Source organism: Mandrillus leucophaeus, unplaced genomic scaffold (genome assembly GCF_000951045.1).
Source record: "Mandrillus leucophaeus isolate KB7577 unplaced genomic scaffold, Mleu.le_1.0 Scaffold568, whole genome shotgun sequence".
In the NCBI taxonomy this organism is placed as follows: Eukaryota; Metazoa; Chordata; class Mammalia; order Primates; family Cercopithecidae; genus Mandrillus; species Mandrillus leucophaeus.
The window spans coordinates 544,396-563,445 of NW_012106119.1; the positions used below are offsets into that span (position 1 = coordinate 544,396).

Consider the following 19,050-nt stretch of genomic DNA (forward strand, 5'->3'; position numbering starts at 1 on the left):
TGTAATGTACATATCAACATGCTTTTTTTTACTAAAATCACTTAAAAGTAAAACAATACTTATTAATATTTTAAATTATAAAAATTATTTCCCTTTTTGGATCGTTATAAATTCATGAATTTTTATACATTCAAGCAGTTCCAATTAATCATCATAATGAAATAAAGAGTTTTTCTATCTAAATTATTTATTTTTAATGAAACAATTTTTTCCTTCCAACTTTTATTTCAGGTTCAAGGGGTACATGTGCAGGTTAGTTACATGGGTAAATTGCATGTCACAGGGATTTGGTGTGCAGATAATTTGCCACCCAGATAAGCAAGATAATACTTGACAGGTGGTTTTTTAATCCTCACCCTCCTCCCATCCCCTACCCTCAAGTAGGATCTAGTGTCTATTGTGTCCTTTCTTGTGTCCACGTGTACTCAATGTTTACCTTCCACTTATAAGTGAGAACGTTTGATATTTGGTTTTCCATTCCTGTGTTAATTCGCTTAGCGTTATGAACTTCAGCTCCAGCAATATTGTAGCAAAGGACATAATCTCATTCTTCTTTATGGCTGCATAGTATTCCATGGTGTACATGTACCACATTTTCTTTATTCGGTCCACTATTGATGGGCATCTAGGCTTACTCCATGTCCCTGCAATTACGAAAAGTGTTGTGATTAACATATATATGCGTGTGTCTTTATGGTGGAATAATTTATATTCTTTTGGGTATATACCCAGTAATGGGATTGCTAGATCAAATGGCAGTTCTATTTTAAGTTCTTTGAGAAATTGCCAGACTTCTTTCCGCAGTGCCTGAACCAATTTATATTCACACCAACAGTGTATCAGCAGTCCCTTTTCTCAGCAACCTCACCATCTATTGTTTTTGGCTTTTTAATAGTCATTCTGACTGGTGTGAGATATCTCATTATGGTTTTGATTTGCATTTCCCTAATGATTAGTAATATTGAGCATTTTTTCATATGCTTGTTGGCCATTTATGTCTTCTTTTGATCTGTTCATGTCCTTTGCCCATTTTTTTAATGGGATAGTTTGTTTTTTGCTGGTTGATTTAAGTTCCTTATAGATTCTGAATATTAGACCTTTGTCAGATGCATAGTTTGCAAACATTTTCTCCCATTCTGTAGGTTGTCTGTTTACTCTGTTGGTTTCTTTTGCTGTTCAGAAACTCTTTAGTTTAATTAGTTCCCATTTTTCAATTTTTGTTTGTGTTGCAATTGCTCCTGGAGACTTTGTCATGATACCTTTGCTAGGGCTGATGTCCAGAATGGTATTTCCTAAGTTTTCTTCTAGGGTTTTTATAGTTTTAGATTTTACATTTAAGACTTTAATTCATCTTGAGTTGATTTTTGTATATAGTGAAAGGTAAGGGTCCAGTTTCAATCTTTTGCATATGGCTAGCCAGTTATCCCAGCACCATTTATTGAATAGAGAATCCTTTCCCTATTGCTTGTTACTGTCAGCTTTGTTGAAGATTAGATTGTTGTACCTGTACAGCTTTATTTCTGTGTGCTCTAACCTGTTCCATTGGTCTATCTGTCTGTTTCTGTACAAGTGCCACACTCTTTTTCATTACTGTAGCCTTGTAATATAGCTTGAAGTCAGGTAGCACAATGTCTTCAGTCTCCAGAACTGTTCTTTTTGTTAGGGTTGCTTTGGCTATTCAGGCTCATTTTTTGTTCCATATGACTTTTTAAATAGTTTTTTTTTTTTCTAATTTTCTGAAGAATATCATTGGTAGCTTGATAGGAATAGTATTTAATGTGTAAATTGCTTTGGGCAGTACGGCCACTTTAATATTGGTTCTTTCTATCTATGAGCATAGAATGTTTTTCCATTTGTTTGTGTCATCTCTGATTTCCTTTGAGCAGTGGTTTGTGATTTTTGTAGAGATCTTTCACTTCCCCAGTGGGGAAGCTGCATTCTCACGTATTTTATTCTTTTTCTGGCTATTGTGAATTGGATTGTGTTCATGACCTGGCTCTCAGCTTGGGTATTATTGGTGTGTAGAAATGCTACTGATATTTGTACATTGATTTTGTATTCTAAAACTTTGTTGGAATTGTTTATCAGATCTAGGACACTTTGGGTAGAAACTATGAGGATTCCTAGGTATAGAACAGAGATACAGTCTGTGAAGAGAGATAGTTTGAGTTCCTCTCTTCCTACTTCAGTGCCTTTTCATTCCTTCTGTTGCCTGATTGCTCTGGCTAGGCCTTCCAGTACGGTGTTGAATAGGAGAGGTGAGAGTTGGCATCCTTGTCACATTCCACTTTTCAAGGGCAATGCTTTCAGCTTTTGTCCATTCAGTATAATGTTGGCTGTGGACTTGTCATAGGTGGCTCTTAATTTTTTGAGGTATGTTCCTTCAATGCCTAGTTTGTTGAGAGTTTTTAACATGAATGGATGTTGAATTTTGTTGAAAGCCTTTTGTTTATTTATTGTGGTGATCCTGTTGTTTTTGGTTTTAGTTCTGTTTATATGATGAATTACATTTATTGACTTAATATATGTTGAACCAACCTTGCATCCCAAAGATAATGCCTACTTGATTGTAGTGGATGAGCTTTATGATGTGCTGCTGGATTCAGTTTGCTAGTATTTTGTTGAGAATTTTTGCATTAATGTTGATCAAGAATATTGGCCTGATGTTTTCTTTGTTTGTTGTGTCTCTGCCAGGTTTTGGTATCAGAATGATGCTGGCCTCATATAATGAGTTAGGAAAGAATTTTTCCTGCTCAATTTTGTGCAATAGTTTCAGTAGGAATGGTATCAGCCCTTCCTTATACATTTGGTAGAATCTGGCTGTGAATCCATCTGGTCCTGCACTTTTTCTTGTTGGTAGGCTTTTTTTACTGACTCAATTTCAGAACTCGTTATTGACCTGTTTAGGGATTCAATCTCTTCCTGATTCAATCTTGGGAGGTTTTATGTGTTCAGGAAATTATCCATTTTTTCTAGGTTTTTTTAGTGTGCGTGCATAGAGGTATTCATAATAGCCCCTGAGGCTTTTTTGTATTTCTGTGGTTTCAGTGGTAATACCCCCTTTGTCATTTCTGATTGCATTTATTTGGATCTTCTCTTTTTTTTCTTTGTTAGTCTAGCTGATGGTATACCAATCTTACTCATTCTTTCAAAAAAACCAACCTTTGCTTTCATTAACCTTTTGTATGTTTTTTCTTATCTCCATTTTATTCAATTCAGCTCGGACTTTGCTTATTGTATTTCTTTTGCTAGCTTTAGGGTTGGTTTGCTCTTGTTTCTCTAGTTCTTTTAGTCATGATATTAATTTATTAAATTGAGTTCTTTCTAACTTTTTGATGTGAGCATTTAGTGGCATAAGCTTTCCTCTTAACACTGTTTTAGCTGTCTCAGTGATTCTGGTATGTTGTATCTTTGTTTTCGTTAGTTTCAAAATATTTCTTGACTTCTGCCTTAATTTCATTGTTTACCCAAAAGTTATTCAGGAGCCAATTGCTTAATTTCCATGTAATTGTATAGTTTTGAGCAATCTTCTTAGTATTTATTTCTATTTTTATTGCACTGTGGACTGAGAGTGTGGATGGTATAATTTCAGTATTTTTGAATTTGTAGAGAATGGCTTAGTGTGTGGTTGATTTTACAGTATGTGCCATGTGGCGATGAGAAGAATGTATATTCTATTGTTTTTGGATGAAGAGCTCTGTAGATGCCTGTTAGGTCCATTTGGTCAAATGTTGAGTTCACATCCTGAATATCTTTGTTAGTCTTCTGCCTCGATGATTTGTCCATTAGTGTCGGTGGAGTATTGTTCTCTCCCACTACTATTGTGTCATTATCTAAGTCTCTTCTTAAGTCTCTAGCAATTTATTTTATGAATCTGGGTGTTCCAGTGTTGGCCACATATATATTTAGGATAGTTAAGTTTTCTCATTGAGCTGAATCCTTTAGGGCTTTATGTAATGCCCTTCTTTGTCCTTTTTGATCATTATTTGTTTAAAGTCTGTTTTGTCTGAAATAAGAATAACAGCCCCTGCTTCTTTTTGTTTTCTGTTTGCTCGGTAGGTTTTTCTCTGTTTCTTTACTTTGAGCCTATTGGTGTCATTGGGCATGTGAGAAGACAGCAGCCAGTTGGTTCTTGCTTCTTTATCCAACTTGCCACTCTATGCCTTTTGATAGGGTGTTCAGCCTGTTTACATTCAAGGTTAATGTTGATATGTGCAGATTTGATCCTGTTATCATGTTGTTAGCTGGTTGTTATGCAGACTTCACTGTGTATTTGCTTAAGAGTGCCAGTGGTCTATGTTCTTGAATGTGTTTTTGTGGTAACCCGTAATGGTCTTTTCTTTCCATGTTTAGCATTCTCTTAAGGATCTCTGATAGGACAGGGCTGATGGTAACAAATTCCCTTAGCATTTGCATGTCTGAAAAGGATTCTATTTTTCCTTCACTTATGAAGTTTCATTTGGCTGAATATGAAATTCTTGGTTAAAAATTCTCTGCTTTAAGAATGTTGAATATAGGCCCCCAATCTCTTCTGGCTTATAGGGTTTCTGCTGAAAGGTTCACTTTTAGCATGATGCAATTCCCTTTGTATGTTACCTGCACCTTCTCTCTAGCTGCCTTTAATATTTTTTTCTTTTATGTTGACCTGGGGGAATCTGATGACTATGTGTCTTGGGGATAGTTGTCTTGTATAGTATCTTGCAGGGGTTCTCTGAATTTCCTGGATTTGAATGTCAACCTCTCTAGTTAGAATTTTCAAGGACAATATTCTCAAATATTTTTTCCCAGTTGCATGCTCTCTTTCCTTCTCTTTCCGAGACACCAATGAGTTATAGATTTGGTATCTTTACATAATCCCATATTTCCCAGAGGTTTTGTTCATTTTGTAAATTCTTTTTTCTTTATTTTTGTCTGACTGAATTAATTCAAAGAATTGGTCTTCGTGCTCCAAAATTCTTTCCTCAACTTAATCTAGTCTGCTGTTAATAGTTGTAATTGTGTTATGAAATTCTTGACTTGAGTTTTTCATCCATATCAGCTCAACTTGGTTCCTTCTTAAAATAGTTAATTTGTCTTTCATCTCTTGAATTGTTTTGCTGGATTTCTTAGATTCCTTGGAATGGGTTCCAACTTTCTTCTGAGTCTCAGTGGTCTTCATTGTCACCGAGATTCTGATTTTTATGCCTGTCATTCCTTCCGGTTAAGAACCATTGCTGGAGAGCTAGTGCGGTTGTTTGGAGGTAAGGAGACACTCTGGCTTTTAGAGTTGCCAGACTTCTTGTGCCAGTTTTTTCTCATCTGTGTGGGCCGATGTTCCTTTAACTGTGGTGTAATTTGAGCATAGTCAGTTGGCTTCATTTCTGGATGTTTTCAGGGGACTGAGGCTTTGCATGGGATCTTTATTTGTGGCTGAATTCTTGTTCTTGGTTTCACAGGTTTTACTTTATGTTAGCAAAGTATTTTTGTTGTTGAAGTTTGGGCTGGGATGTAATAGATGGTGCCTAAGCATAATGACTGGCAGGCAGGCTGTTGATCATCCATGTGGCTCCTCTGTATTTCCTCACATTTGTAGCTGTGCTCTGTCTCAGAGCTCTGATATTGTGGGCTTCTCTAATACTTGAGATTAGTGGCCACAGATCTTGGCTTAGCATTTCCAGGCTGCTCACCACAGCTCTGGGGTGAACTCAGGCATTTTGTTCCCTCCCCTGCTTGGAGGCAGCAGGGCCAGAAACCTTGGCAGTGGCAATGGCAGAGGGCCTGTCACTTGTCTCCACGGGCTCCACTTAAGAAAAACATAGCTGCTGCCAATCAGAATGATCAACATGGGGTGAGGTGGCTGTATTGTGAACCTAAGCCAGGGGGCCCTGCCTGGTGAAGAGCAGCAGGGGCATGAGGCTCATGGGGAAGACAGTCTGGTCTCTCCTCTGTAGTGTGACTATGGCATTCTGAAGGCATAAGCACTGAGACTCTTTGTTCCTTCCCCGGCCTAGTGGCAGCATGGGTAGATACCACTGCAGGTGGTGGCAGAGGGGCTGTCAGTTGCTTTTGGGAACTCCACCCCAGAGAGACACAGGGCTGATGCTGGTGGGCATGTTCAGCTGGAGATGGGGTGGCTACGCTATGGGCCCAAGCCCAGGGCCCTGCCTAGTGAAGAGCAGCGGTCAGGGGCTCACAGAAAGGAGAGACTGGCTCACCTTGTATGGTGGCTGCAAATGCTGGAGGTGCCAGCAAAGCAATCAGAGTCTGTGTTCATTCCCTAGCTCTAGGTTAGCAAGGGCGATACCACTGCAGTGACAGTGGCAAAGTGGCTGTCAGTGGCCTCTGGGAACTCCACCCTAGAGAGATACAGAGCTGGGAATAGTCAGCTGCGGTGGGGATGCCATGCTGCGGGCCCAAGAGGGGGGCCCTGCCTGGTAAAAAGTAGAGGGCAAGGGATTTACAGGGAAGAAAGACTCGGCTCCTCCTCATACGGTGGCCGTAGCATGCTGGAGGTGCCAGGAAAGCGATCAGTCTCTTTATTCCTTCCCCAGCCCTAGAGCAGCAAGGCTAGTATGCTGCCATGGCAATGTAGAGAACCTGTGGTTTGTCTCTGGGATTTCCTCCCCAGAGAAATGCAGAGCTGCCGCCTGCTGAAGTGCCTCGGTCGGGGCGGGGCAGCTGTGCTGGGAGCTCAGGTGGGGAGGCGCTGCCTAGTGAGGAGTAGCAGGCACATGAACTTGCATGGAAAACAGTGTGGCCGCTTTTCTGTAAGGCAGCTGATCTATGCTGGAGGCCTGTGATAATCCTCAGGCTCTTCACCCTCTTCCCAGCCTGAAGGCAGTAGGGGCAGGAGCTATGGAAGTGGCAAAAAAAAATGGTGCTCCTGCTGTGTTACCTCTGGGAGCTGCATCCCATAGAAATGCAGAGCTGCCACCAGCCCAAGTCCTCAAGCGGGGACAGAGTGGCTGTGCTGGGGGCCCAGGCCAGTGGGCTTTGCCTGGCAAGGTTTAGCGGAGGCCTGCAGTCTGTCTGCTCCTCAGCACCATGAATTCGACTCCATGCAACTCTCCATGTAAGTGCAGGCCTGGTGGAGGGCAGGGCTTGGGGGAGTGTCAAGGGGATCTCCTGTTTCCAGGATTGTACAGGTTCATGGCAGAAGTGTGGGTCCCTAGGGACTGTCACTCACTCATCATTTTCCCATTGTGGGGAGCCTCCTTTGGCTCCATGCCAATCCCGGGTGGGCAGCTGTCCTGTGTTGCTCTTCTTTGCTCTCTGTGGCTCATGTTACTTCCGTGATGAATCGCAAAGTGTCCTCCTTCAAATTCTGTAAACTTGTTCTTGCAGTCCTGTCAAATTAACCACTTTACCTTTTACCTGTGATAAAGATTGTGTCTACTACAGAATCGCTCTCTCTCTTTTTTCTTTTATTTTGGCCTTAACAAGCCTGATTTCTATTATCTAGGAAGATCTTAGTTTTTAATTAACAACTCTGTCACGTCTTCTTCAACTCAAAAACAAAGGTTAATGGAGGTTTTGCTCATTGTTCATATTGTCTTTTTGTAATCTTAACTGTCTTGGATACAGCTTTTCATTCAGCCCAGAGAACTTTCTAGAGTAGAGTTTCCCTTATATTTTTGAAATTATAGTCACTTTCTGAGAACAACAGAATGTACCAGACCTATTCTATTTTTCTCCTGTTCTAAGCAAGATTTATGTATTCTCTAGGAGTCCCAGGTCCTTTTGATAGAAATAAATATTACTTTAGCCAAAAATCTAGTTTCCAGGGTTGCATATCAGAGTTTGTCATTAGTGCTATTGTTGCTATTGGAATACCTCTTGTAGTGACTGAACAGTGCCGGAAAATATATGGATTGCCAAATTTATAATTTTACCTCCTCCTATCCCCAATTTAACATAGTAAAGTAGCAGTTCACTCAAGATCACAGAATACATATACACACATATAATTAAAGTAATATGTCGTTTAGGGAAGAATTCAGGGAAAGGGCTATATTCTGGATTGTAGAAATCTTTCTTAAAGTATCTCTAAGCTGTTACGTACTTGTCTGAGTGAGCCTGGGCCACTATCACAGAACACCATAGACTGGTTGGTATGAAAGACAGACATTTATTTCTCGTAGTTCTAATAGCTGAAAGTCTAAGATCAGAGTGCCAGCATGGCAGAAGTGTGGGTCCCCAGGGACTGTCACTCACTTATTTTCCCACTGTGGTGAGCCTCCTTTGGCTCCATGCCAATCCTGGGTGGTCAGCTGTCCTTTCTCACCTTTCTTTGCTCTCTGTGGGTCATGTTGCTTCCGTGATGAATCCCTGTGTCCTCCTTCAAATTATGTAAATTTGTTCTTGGAGTCCTGTCAAATTAACCACTTTACCAGTGAGGGTTTTCTTGTAGCCTTACAGATGGCTGCCTTCTTAAGAACTCTTGGGTCTCTTCTTTTTTTTTCTGTTTCTCTCTTTCTAATATTTATATAATTTTCCCATAGCTTCGTTTCTACAATCACAACATTCCTGAGGTCAACAGGCAGGGTGTAATCATTCTCTTTTTACAGAGGGAGAACAAGGAACTTAGGGAAATCAAAATGGGGACACTAACAGGATTTCTGTGGAAACTTAAGTAAATGAGAATTTGCAGTAAATTTTTTATCTTAAAACAAATAACTCACCTTGGCCGAAAAATGGGATGTTACGCAAGGTCCCCTACTGGGCCGGAGGGGAAAAGGACCTATGTCCTACGGGAGCACAAACAAGGCAGACCAGGACCAAGCAGTCAGCCAAGGCCCAAGCACACAAAAAGTAAGCAGAGGCAGGAGGTGGACAGCAAAGATGCTGGCAGCCCTGTATCTTGCTAGGTCTTCATAGCTGTGTCTCTGGATTTGTAGGCCACTCCTCGACGTTTCAGCTCCTGCACAGTTCTTTGGGGCAAGCGACCAGTGACTGACACCACATATACACCTGGCTTAAAGTTATTAACTCACTGTCACTTGGAGACCCAGCTGTCCTCTGGACTCATCATCGCAACGATTCTATCAAAGGAGGAGCTGGTGCAGTCATATACCATCTCTCAGTTACCCTTCATCTGTAGATATGCATCACAATAGTCACAACCATCATATTCAAACTGGTCTATAGTACCTTGACCAGTGAACACAGCAAGCAGGCCCACAGATGCAGGTCCCTCAGCACCGTCTCCAGGGCCATCTTCTCCAATGAGAAGAGCAACAGCAAGGAAGACGGGCACAGCCTGTGCACCCGCAGGAAGTTAACAGCTCGTTAGCCTGGTCTCTTCTTATAATTCCATCATGAGGACCCCATTCTCATGACCTCATAATAAACCTAATTACCTCCCAAACTTTTGGCCTCCAAATGCCATTAGGTTGGAGGGTAGGGCTTCCACAAATGAATTTTGAGGAGATACAAACATTCACTCCCTAACAGTGCTATAAATGAAGTCAGGGACTCTGATGGTGTCTTTAGCACAGAATCTTACATTTTCTTTGTCTTTGCCTTAACACAACTCTTTTTGCTCAGGTAGAAAGTTCTTGGGATTTAATTAACAGCTCTATCATCTCTTCCTCAAGTCTAAAACAAAGGTTGCTGTGTCTTCACATAAATGGACACACAATGTGTACTTTAAAAAGCTTTTGGGCCGGGCGCCGTGGCTCAAGCCTGTAATCCTAGCACTTTGGGAGGCCGAGACCGGCAGATCACGAGGTCAGGAGATCGAGACTATCCTGGCTAACATCGTGAAACCCCCGTCTCTACTGAAAAAATACAAAAAAACTAGCCAGGCGAGGTGCGGGCGCCTGTAGTCCCAGCTACTCGGGAGGCAGAGGCAGGAGAATGGCGTGAACCCGGGAGGCGGAGCTTGCAGTGAGCTGAGACCTGGCCACTGCACTCCAGCCTGGGTGACAGAGTAAGACTGTCTCAAAAAAAAAAGCTTTTGTTCATTGTTCACATTATCTTTTGCTCTCAGACTCAACTTTTTATTCAGTCCAGAGAACTTTTTAGTATAGAGCTCACCTCAAGAATATAACTGCTTTTGAAAATACAATATTCACAAAAAGAATAACAAAAGAGGGGATATTTACTAAATTTTTACTGGGCATAACAATTATTTTTTTTAGGGCGTTACTAAATTTTTTGTCTTAATGAAAAAAAAAACAAATTGAGAAATTCCACATTACACATTGATCTAGTGATCTCAACATACTTGTGGGTTTCTACTAACTGTTGTACTGTTTTTGGGTATTGCTTTCTCAATTTCCTTTTTTTTTTTTTTTTTTGCCTCATCTCCCGGAATGAATCAAAGGAAACCCCAGTCTCTGAAAAAGACTTCTTTTGAGTTAACTTTCTTATATTGGGAACTTTCTAATCTCACTAGAATATGTAACATTGGTGTTCGATCTCAAGTATTTCTGAATATATTCCTCTATCCACAGAAATATACTCTGGGAGAAAAAAATAGAACAAGTTCTTGCCCTCCTGACTACTGAACAAGAGACTAATTAGACAATGGGGCTAGAAAAACCTCAAAGTAAACGTGAGTACTTTCTCTCCTTTCAATTTCAAAGAAGCAGAAGGATTTATAACTAATTTAAAAGATATGAATTGATGGTAGTTTTAAAGATTGTTGATGGTGATGGGGAGGAGGAGGTGGAAGGAAATAAAAATGACATTGATGAAGAGGAAGGACGTAGAGTTAAATAAGTTGGATATAAAATGTCGATTGGACCAAAAGGGGAGATAAAATATATGAAAGAGAAATAAGATGAAAAAAAAGAGTAATATGAGAAGATTCTTTTAAAGAAGAAAGAGAATAGGAAGATGTAGAAAACGCACTTAGGCTTATGCTGTATCAGAGGCTCTAATTGTCCCATTTTTATGTTTGACTTCAGTGACACCAGTGGATTTGTATTGTGATAATATTAAATAATATTTTTGATAGACATATAGAACAAATGTGGAAATGTATAAATTAAAATTAAAGTTTTATTTTATCTCATCACCCTACCATGGCAAACTGTAATCACAGCGTGATCCTATTGAATTACCTAAAAATATTGTTACCTTTTTAGGTAACAATACTTCTTGGAGATTTTTTGCAACAGTATGTACTGATTACATACTTATTTAATTACTATATAGAATATCATTGTGTGAAGTGACCATAATTTAGAATTTCCACTATTGATAATACACATGTGAATATTAGATTACAGTATGTTTTTTCTATTTTGAAAAGTACTGCAATGAATATCTTTTAACATAAACAAGCTCAATTATTTCTACAGAATAGATACCTATAATTGAAATTATTGTGGCAAATGTAATGCATTTAAAAATGGATAAATGTTACTAAATTGATCCTTCTAAAAGGCATTCCTAATTTTACAGTTGAGGCAGCAGGATTTATTTTCTTACCAAGAGCGCTTATTTCCCCTCAGCCTTACCAACACTGCATGTATTTAATTTACTTAAAAAATCTGATGTGTGAAAAGTTATCACAATCTTGTAGTTTACAGTTCCCTGATTGGGCATATTTTTGTTTGACTAGGGGCTATTTATAACTTCAGCAAATTAAAATTTCAGCAAATTTCCTGCTCAGAGTTTTGCTCAGTTTTCTAGTTGATTTTGAAATACTTTATACAGTCTGCATATTAATATTATGACAAGACTTTCCTTGTGTATGTTCCTTGACTCTAACATTGCTTGTGTTATATAGAAGTTTTAATTTTTATGGAATGAAATTATCAATTCTAATGGTTTTTGGGTTTTGTATCTTACTTATAAAATTCTTTTTATTCCAAAATTACCTAGAAAATTTACATTTTTCTTTCTTATTTATTCATCAATAAGCTCTAAAATTGATTTATTTGGAAAAAATACTTATGCTTTTCTCTAGATCTAAAATATTTTGTTTACTCTCATTTTTAGATTGCTTCTTGGTAGAATTAGCTTTCCTAGCTCGTAGCTGAGAGGAGGTTAATCTCTATTTTTCTTTTGGTGCTAGCGGAAGGAGGCGTGCATTCCCAGTGGATCCCTTGGGTTATTGCTACAGTTTTCATCTCACTTCTCGGTGTCTGTTTTATTGCAAGTTGTTTGGGTAAGTTATTAGCCAAAGTAGGACTCTTCTTGAATTATTTTTTCCAAACAATTTTTCTGAGGTTGCTCTAAGCCTTTTGGTATCTTGATATTTCCTAGCATAACTTATCGATGGTATCTTCAGGGTCTTGCGCTGAATATTCAGAGCTACATTCTTGACTTTCTGTCTTTCGATGGTGCTACCTTGTGATAGGGATTGAATGATGGAATTTAGACCATTTTCTGTACATGTAAAAGTTGGTTACTATAGTAAATTTCCCCCCATTTGGACTGGGATTACAAAGGGATACATTTTATGAGTAAAGAGTAAGCAGCAGAAAAATAACTTTCAGATAGATGGGCTTTGAAAAGAACAAGGTTGGAAGAATTGTTCTCTCTCTCTCTCTCTCTCTCTCTCTCTTTCCCTCTCTTTCTTTTTTTTCCCCCTTTCTTTCAACCTCTTTATTGATGTACAATTGACATATAATAACCTGTACATATTTAATGTATACATCTGAATTTGGGGGATAAGATACACCCTTGAAACTATCACCACCATTAAAAAAATTCTTTCTGATATCAAACCTAAAATAATTATAATTAAAGTAATATGATACAGGTGCAAGACAAATAGACTAGAGGAAAATGAAGGAGAGCTCGGTTACAGATCCCTCATGTATATAAGACTCTTTATATAAAACAAAAGAAGATATCTCAGAGATATCGGAAAAGGACAGTTTTGTTCAATTAATGTTGCAGAGCCCATTGATTATTTAAAAGATGAAATTGGTCTCCTGCATCATACTATATACAAAAACAAATCTAGAGTGGATTATTGTCCAAAATGTGAAAAGTAAATCAATAAATTTTTTTTTTGTTTTTGGAGATGGAGTCTGGCTCTGTCGCCCGGGCTGGAGTGCAGTGGCCGGATCTCAGCTCATTGCAAGCTCCGCCTCCCGCGTTTACGCCATTCTCCTGCCTCAGCCTCCTGAGTAGCTGAGACTACAGGGGAGAATATCCTCATGACCTTGAGGTAGAGAACGATTCTTAAACAAGTCACAAAATGCACTAGAAAATAAACATTGACAAATTATACTACATTAAAATGAGTTATGGTACAACAAAACATACCTGTAACAGTGAAAATAAAAAGCCACAGAAGATACTTGTAATGCATATAATTAATAAATAATTCACGTGTAGATTATATAAAAATTTTTTCAAACCAGTAGGAAAAATACTTACAATAAAAATGTCAGCAAAGTCTTAAATAGGCACTAACAAAAAAAGAGAAAAATGAAATCTAAACACACAAAAGTGCCAGCCTCATTAATTGTCAGGGAAATGCAAATGCAACTCAAAGTCGCCTTTGCCAACATAACAGGATGGCAACAATTAAAAAGTCTGGCACTACCAAAGATTGATGATGCCATGGAGCAAATGGACCTCTAATGAATTGCTTCTGGTGGAGTTTAAGCATTACAATCACTCTGGAAAAGTTGACCACTATCATAGTTTACAATATTCACACCCTGTTGCCTGCAGTTCCACTCCTACGTATGTGCCCTACAGAAACACATGCTTATGTGCTCCACAATGCATGGTTGAAAATGCTCAGAAGATCAGAGTTCACAGTAGCCAAACACTGGAAACAATGCACACATCTAATAGAATAGATAAGTATATTTTATTTCATGAAGACAATAGTTCACTTTACAGCAATGAAAATCCATTAATTATAGAGGGCACATAACAAAATAGATAAATTTCAGAAACAATTCTCAACAAAAGACAGAATCAGAATTCATACTGTATGATTGTCATTCAAAAACAGGCAAATCTGATTTATCACTTACTAACATGTCCCCTGTTTTGCCATACAAAAACAGGCAAAACAGGGGACATGTTAGTAAGTGATAAAATTGTAAAGCAAAGCACAGTGGTTACTTTAAAAGCCAAGAGTGGTTACCTTTAAAGGAGAGGGAGTGAGTTGTGTTTGAGATGTGAAGGCTATCTGGGGTTTTGGCAATATTCTGTTTCTTGAGCTAAGTAGTTGTTACCTGGAGTGTTCACCTTACAATAATTTGCTACATGGTTTTCCACTTTTTTACATTTGTTTATATATTTCAAGGTGAAAGTATTTTAGAAATGTGTAAGGTTCATACAACCCAGTGTGCACCAAAACCCCTATTCTAACACAAATTTTGACAGAAAATCATGCTTGCAAGCATGTGCACGTAAAAGTTTGCAAAACTTCTCCTATAAAGCACAAAATGGACAATATAATAAAAATATTAATTTTCAACAGTTGCTTTCAACCAATTCACCTGGAGCTGGAGCAAACAAGCTGCATAGAAAGAAAAGAGAATATGAGGGCCTTAATTATCAGGATAAGAGAAAGGTTAGGGAGGTCAGCCCCTATTTCCCTAGTGGTTATATAGCAAAAGAAACCTAACTTGCTTTTATCCTTGACAGTGACTCATCACAACTTTTCCCGCTGTAAGAGAGGCACAGGAGTGCACAAGTTAGAGCACCATGAAAAACTCAAATGCATCAAAGAGAAATCAGAACTGAAAAGTGCTGAAGGTATAGAGCATAAGATAATTTCTTTTTTAATTTCCATTTTCGTTCAAATTCATAATTCGACTTAAGGAATGTCAGTAGTGAACCAGGAAAGATTAAAATAGCATAAGATGAGAATCTGGCATTGGAGTAAATAACAATACCTTAAGATAGAATGATTTCTCATTACTGTAATCAGTTAATAACTGGAGAATATGGCTTAGCAGATCGATGGGTTATTTTTGACATCCAAAACGTAACATTAATCAAATTCAATCTTCCCTTGATTCAGACATATCATAAAGACAGTTTCCTCCTAGAATATATAGCTTTGCTGACATGTCTTTATTTCTTTTATTATTGTGGAATTTGTCATCTCATTTGGGAGAATGGGGGAGTGCTTGAGTTTTAGTAGGTTCTTTACCCCGTTTAGGTAAAATATTCTGCAAAAGCTTCATAATGGGAACACTTCAAATATGAAAGTCAACAGATGTAGGAACATTGAATAATAGTCATGTCTTCTAAGATAATATTTTGTCATTTTCTTGTAGTCATTATGTGGTGTCTAGTACTTATGTTTAGAAGATATTTAGGAATGTAATTTTCAGGATCTTTTGGCAGGAGAACAGATTAATTTTGGTGGTCTTGATATTATTCTCACAAATATTAATTGGATATAGGTAGTAGAATAGTCATGCAATCTGTTACTGATGAAATACTCTTTTGTTACCAATTTCCATTTTAATTTTCACTTGAGGGAGCACCTGGAACTGTTGTCCTGTTGGCTGGAGAACCTTGCAGTCCAACTGCTATTTTCCTCTTACTGACAACAAGACATGGGCTGAGAGTGAAAGGAACTGTTCAGGGATGGGGGCCCATCTGACGACCATCAGCACGGAAGCTGAGCAGGTGTGTTGGGAGGATCACATCAGTTTCTCTGCTCGTGTGAATCTCTTTCCAGAAAAAGAGGAATTTCTCTGTCCTGTTATGCCTCTGTCTGTTTTCATCTGCTCCATCTGCCTGGAAAGCCCTTTCTTCCTCTTCAACTTTTTGTTATATGGCCAATTTCTTTTGGTTTTTCTATATTTGATTCATATGTGATTTCCTCCAGAGAGCTACCCTAACTACCTTCCTCATTCTACCCCTCCCTATGCTAAGTGGGAGGTGCTTCTGTGGGACTCTGTGCACAATGAGATCATGGCATTTACTCCACTCCACTATAACTGTCTGTTCACCGCTCCATCTCTTCCAGTGACTCTTACTACGTGGAGGGCTGGAACCATGCTCTACTCACCTTTGCGCTTTCAATGTCCTATGCAGTGTGAGGCACACTGAATAGGTCTTGATAAATGTTTGGTTAGTAGATGAATAAATGAATGATTAATCAGGACTGAACTAGCTTCTCAAGATAAAGTATAGGAAAAATAATTCAGATGTATGGATCTAATGATAGTAAAGAAATCTTAGGGTAAATTCTTTACAGGCTAAAACTTATTTCCTCATGTAATATGATTCCATTTATGTACCATGACTCAGATTCTAACTTTTTCTTGGTTAATAGTTTCCTCAAGGATTTTGTCTCCCTAGCTTTACAATCTATAGGTTTGGTGATTCTGAATAAAATGGAATTTAATGAAATATGCACACAATTAAAGAAGGTGATATTAAAAACAAAACCTCCTAAAAAATCTAATCCTATTAAGCATTGTGCTAAAAGGGTTGCAAGTCTGACCTCACTTAATCTTCACAGTAACTCTATAAAGTAGTGGAGTTGTCCGTTCTGAAGACAAGAGCACTGGAGGTTTGGTAAGATTGAAGCACTTGCTAACATTACAGGCAGAATTTGAAAACAGATCTGTCTGATGCCAGAGCTTTTGTGCTTAACCAGTAATCTAGTTGACATCTTGCCTCTTTTTCCAATGTCATAGCCATCATCTGATTCATGCGAATAATTAAAATTTATATTTTTATGCAGAACTTTATTACTCAATTTCTGGATAGACGCTTTTCCTATTTCCTTGGACTGAGAGATGAGAACGCCAAAGGTCAGTGGCGCTGGGTGGACCAGACGCCATTTAACCCACGCACAGTGTGAGTATATTGAGTGGGCTAAGGGAATTTATAAGCAAAGATTAGAAGATGGTAGCAAGAAACATTCATTTTGAAGTGGAGTACATTGATATAAAAATGTTAGGAGAGACCAGAGTAGGTTGAGTAATCTCTATATGCTATGTCCCAGTTCCAGAATGGTCCTATAATTTCCATGAAATATTCAGTATTCTTATTTGTACAATGTCAATAATGAAATAATGAAAAACATGGAAATGATATAAAAATTGTTTTAGGTTTGACATTTAGATAAACAATATAAGTGATAAAAATTGTCTTTGAAAGAGAATTAAAATCTTGTCATTTTCTTTCTTGAAGCCAATATCATTTAATAAAAATATAATGCAAAGCCACATGTGCAATTTAAAATTTTTTGTTAGCTATATTAAGAAAGTAAAAAGAAACAAGTGAATGTATTTTAATAATGTATTAATAATGTATTTAACCCAATATATCCAAATCTTATCATTTCAACATGTGATCATTATAAAATTATTACTGAGATCTTTGACATTCTTTATTGGTAATAAGTCCTAAAAATACAGCACTTAAGACTTAAAACACATTTCAATTCAGAGAAGCCACATTTCAAGTGCTCAGCAGCTACATGTGTCTAGTGAGTATAGTATTAGTGCAGTTCTAAACTGTTCACTAGGGACATTTCTCTGAATTGTCTCCTAATATATCTATATCTAATCTACACCTCTAATCTACGTTATCTATATATACATATAAATCTCTATCTGTGTTGTTTTCTTTCAGATTCTGGCATGACAACGAACCCAACAACTATCAGGGAGAAAACTGTGTTGTTCTTGTTTATAACCAAGATAAATGGGCCTGGAATGATGTTCCCTGTAACTTTGAAGTGAGCAGGATTTGTAAAATACCTGGAACAACATTGAACTAGAAACCCACAAAGTGGTTCTTGTGATGGAGAGAGAAAAGAAGAACCAATTAGAATAGGGTAGAAGGCACCTGCGTCATTGGAACACAGAAAACATGCTGGGTCATAGAGGGTTTTTAGTCATGATGGTCTTTTTTATTTTGTTTGATTCATTTGAGACGTGTGTGTGCGTGTGTGTGTGTGTGTGTAGATAATGTGGTTTTTGTATGGTGTTGAGGGAAGGAATAATCTTTCTTTGTAGCATTTCAAGATGTTTACTTTTCAATTGGTGCGCACTGAATGCATGTTTAGAAGAATGGCATGAAGTGCCATCACTTCATGAAGTGCATCACTTTTGTCATTTTTTCCCTGCTCAGATTCTTAGCTCTTAAAATTCAAAGGTGGGATATTCTAACTGGTAGTGGTGCATCATTTTTCACCCAAATATTACAAGCACTTTAAACCACATTTTTATTGTTTGATGCTTCATTTTCAGACTTTTAAATGTCAGTCGTTACATTTGCATCCCATGAGAAAAATGTTTCCAGAACAACAGTGTGGAATAGTTCTGAATTATGCTGTTATAAAGATAGAAAAAAAGTCCAAATGCCTTTAACAAATTTACTTCTTACTCCACCCAACATGTCTTTGCAAAGCAAGAAGTCTTTGTAAGACACTTGAACAAAGTCCTTCAATTCTATAGCAGAGGAAATAAAATCCCCCAGAAGCCAAAGGGTTCACCTTCACATTGCTAGTTCACGACAGACCCAGCTGTGCTTCTTTAGAGATAAAATAGATTCCCTTTGGTATCACAGGAAGTTACTGGGGATGACTTGGCCTCATTACTTAGCTAATGACGATAAAATTTCTTAATTATTTGAAGTAACGCTGTATTCATGTTTGCATTTTTAATTTGAATAGAAAATAATCACATTTTCAACCCATTTATATATATTGTTAATGTTTCTTTAGAGCTGTATAACTACAGCTTGAACTAGCAAGGAAGTCATTGTTTTGACAACTAGAAATTATGCTTTTCCTGGTGCATAGGAAGGGCACCACATCCAACTGTAATAAAATATGGTGGTCTTTCTTAAAATTCTCAATTTGCTAATTTTTCTTGGACCTAAGCTGAAAAATTCCAAGCAATGGCTTTTTAACCTAACTTTCCTACTACTACTTTCAAAAACAGTATTTATTTTGTAAATTAGCTATTGATTTTTGGGGTTTGAAATACTGGTGTTTGATTATGTGTGGTGGTGGTGGTGGTGATGTGTGTGTGTAGCTGTGTTAAAAGCTGATACTTTTAGCTGAAATGGTGCTAAATAAATTTGATTGTGTTTGCCATATTCATTAAATTATGTAGCATGAAACCTATGAAACTTGTTGAAGTAACTTTATGCAAATGCTAGTGG

The 19,050-nt window shown here is 37.8% G+C and overlaps 1 protein-coding gene and 1 pseudogene across 3 annotated transcripts in view; one reads left to right on the forward strand and one right to left on the reverse strand.

The window, feature by feature from the left end:
* LOC105552626 overlaps positions 1-9,195 on the reverse strand; it is an 11,220-nt pseudogene extending 2,025 nt beyond the window's left edge. The window contains exon 1 of the transcript XR_001008041.1: positions 9,130-9,195. The product of XR_001008041.1 is annotated as a 60S ribosomal protein L21 pseudogene (transcript). The remainder of the gene's footprint in view (positions 1-9,129) is intronic.
* Positions 6,975-18,734, forward strand: CLEC4D (C-type lectin domain family 4, member D). 2 transcript variants are annotated; one of them, XM_011998329.1, is made up of 7 exons: positions 6,975-7,051; positions 10,437-10,537; positions 12,008-12,100; positions 14,554-14,664; positions 15,398-15,549; positions 16,616-16,731; positions 17,512-17,780. In XM_011998329.1, exons 2-7 carry the CDS (start codon positions 10,510-10,512, stop codon positions 17,657-17,659), a joined length of 648 nt encoding a protein of 215 aa, XP_011853719.1. In that variant the 5' UTR covers positions 6,975-7,051; positions 10,437-10,509; the 3' UTR covers positions 17,660-17,780. The 2 variants fall into 2 exon arrangements, with proteins under 2 accessions (XP_011853719.1, XP_011853718.1); XM_011998328.1 differs by lacking the exon at positions 6,975-7,051 and having other exon boundaries at positions 10,318-10,537; positions 17,512-18,734.
* The last annotated feature ends 316 nt before the right edge of the window (positions 18,735-19,050 follow it).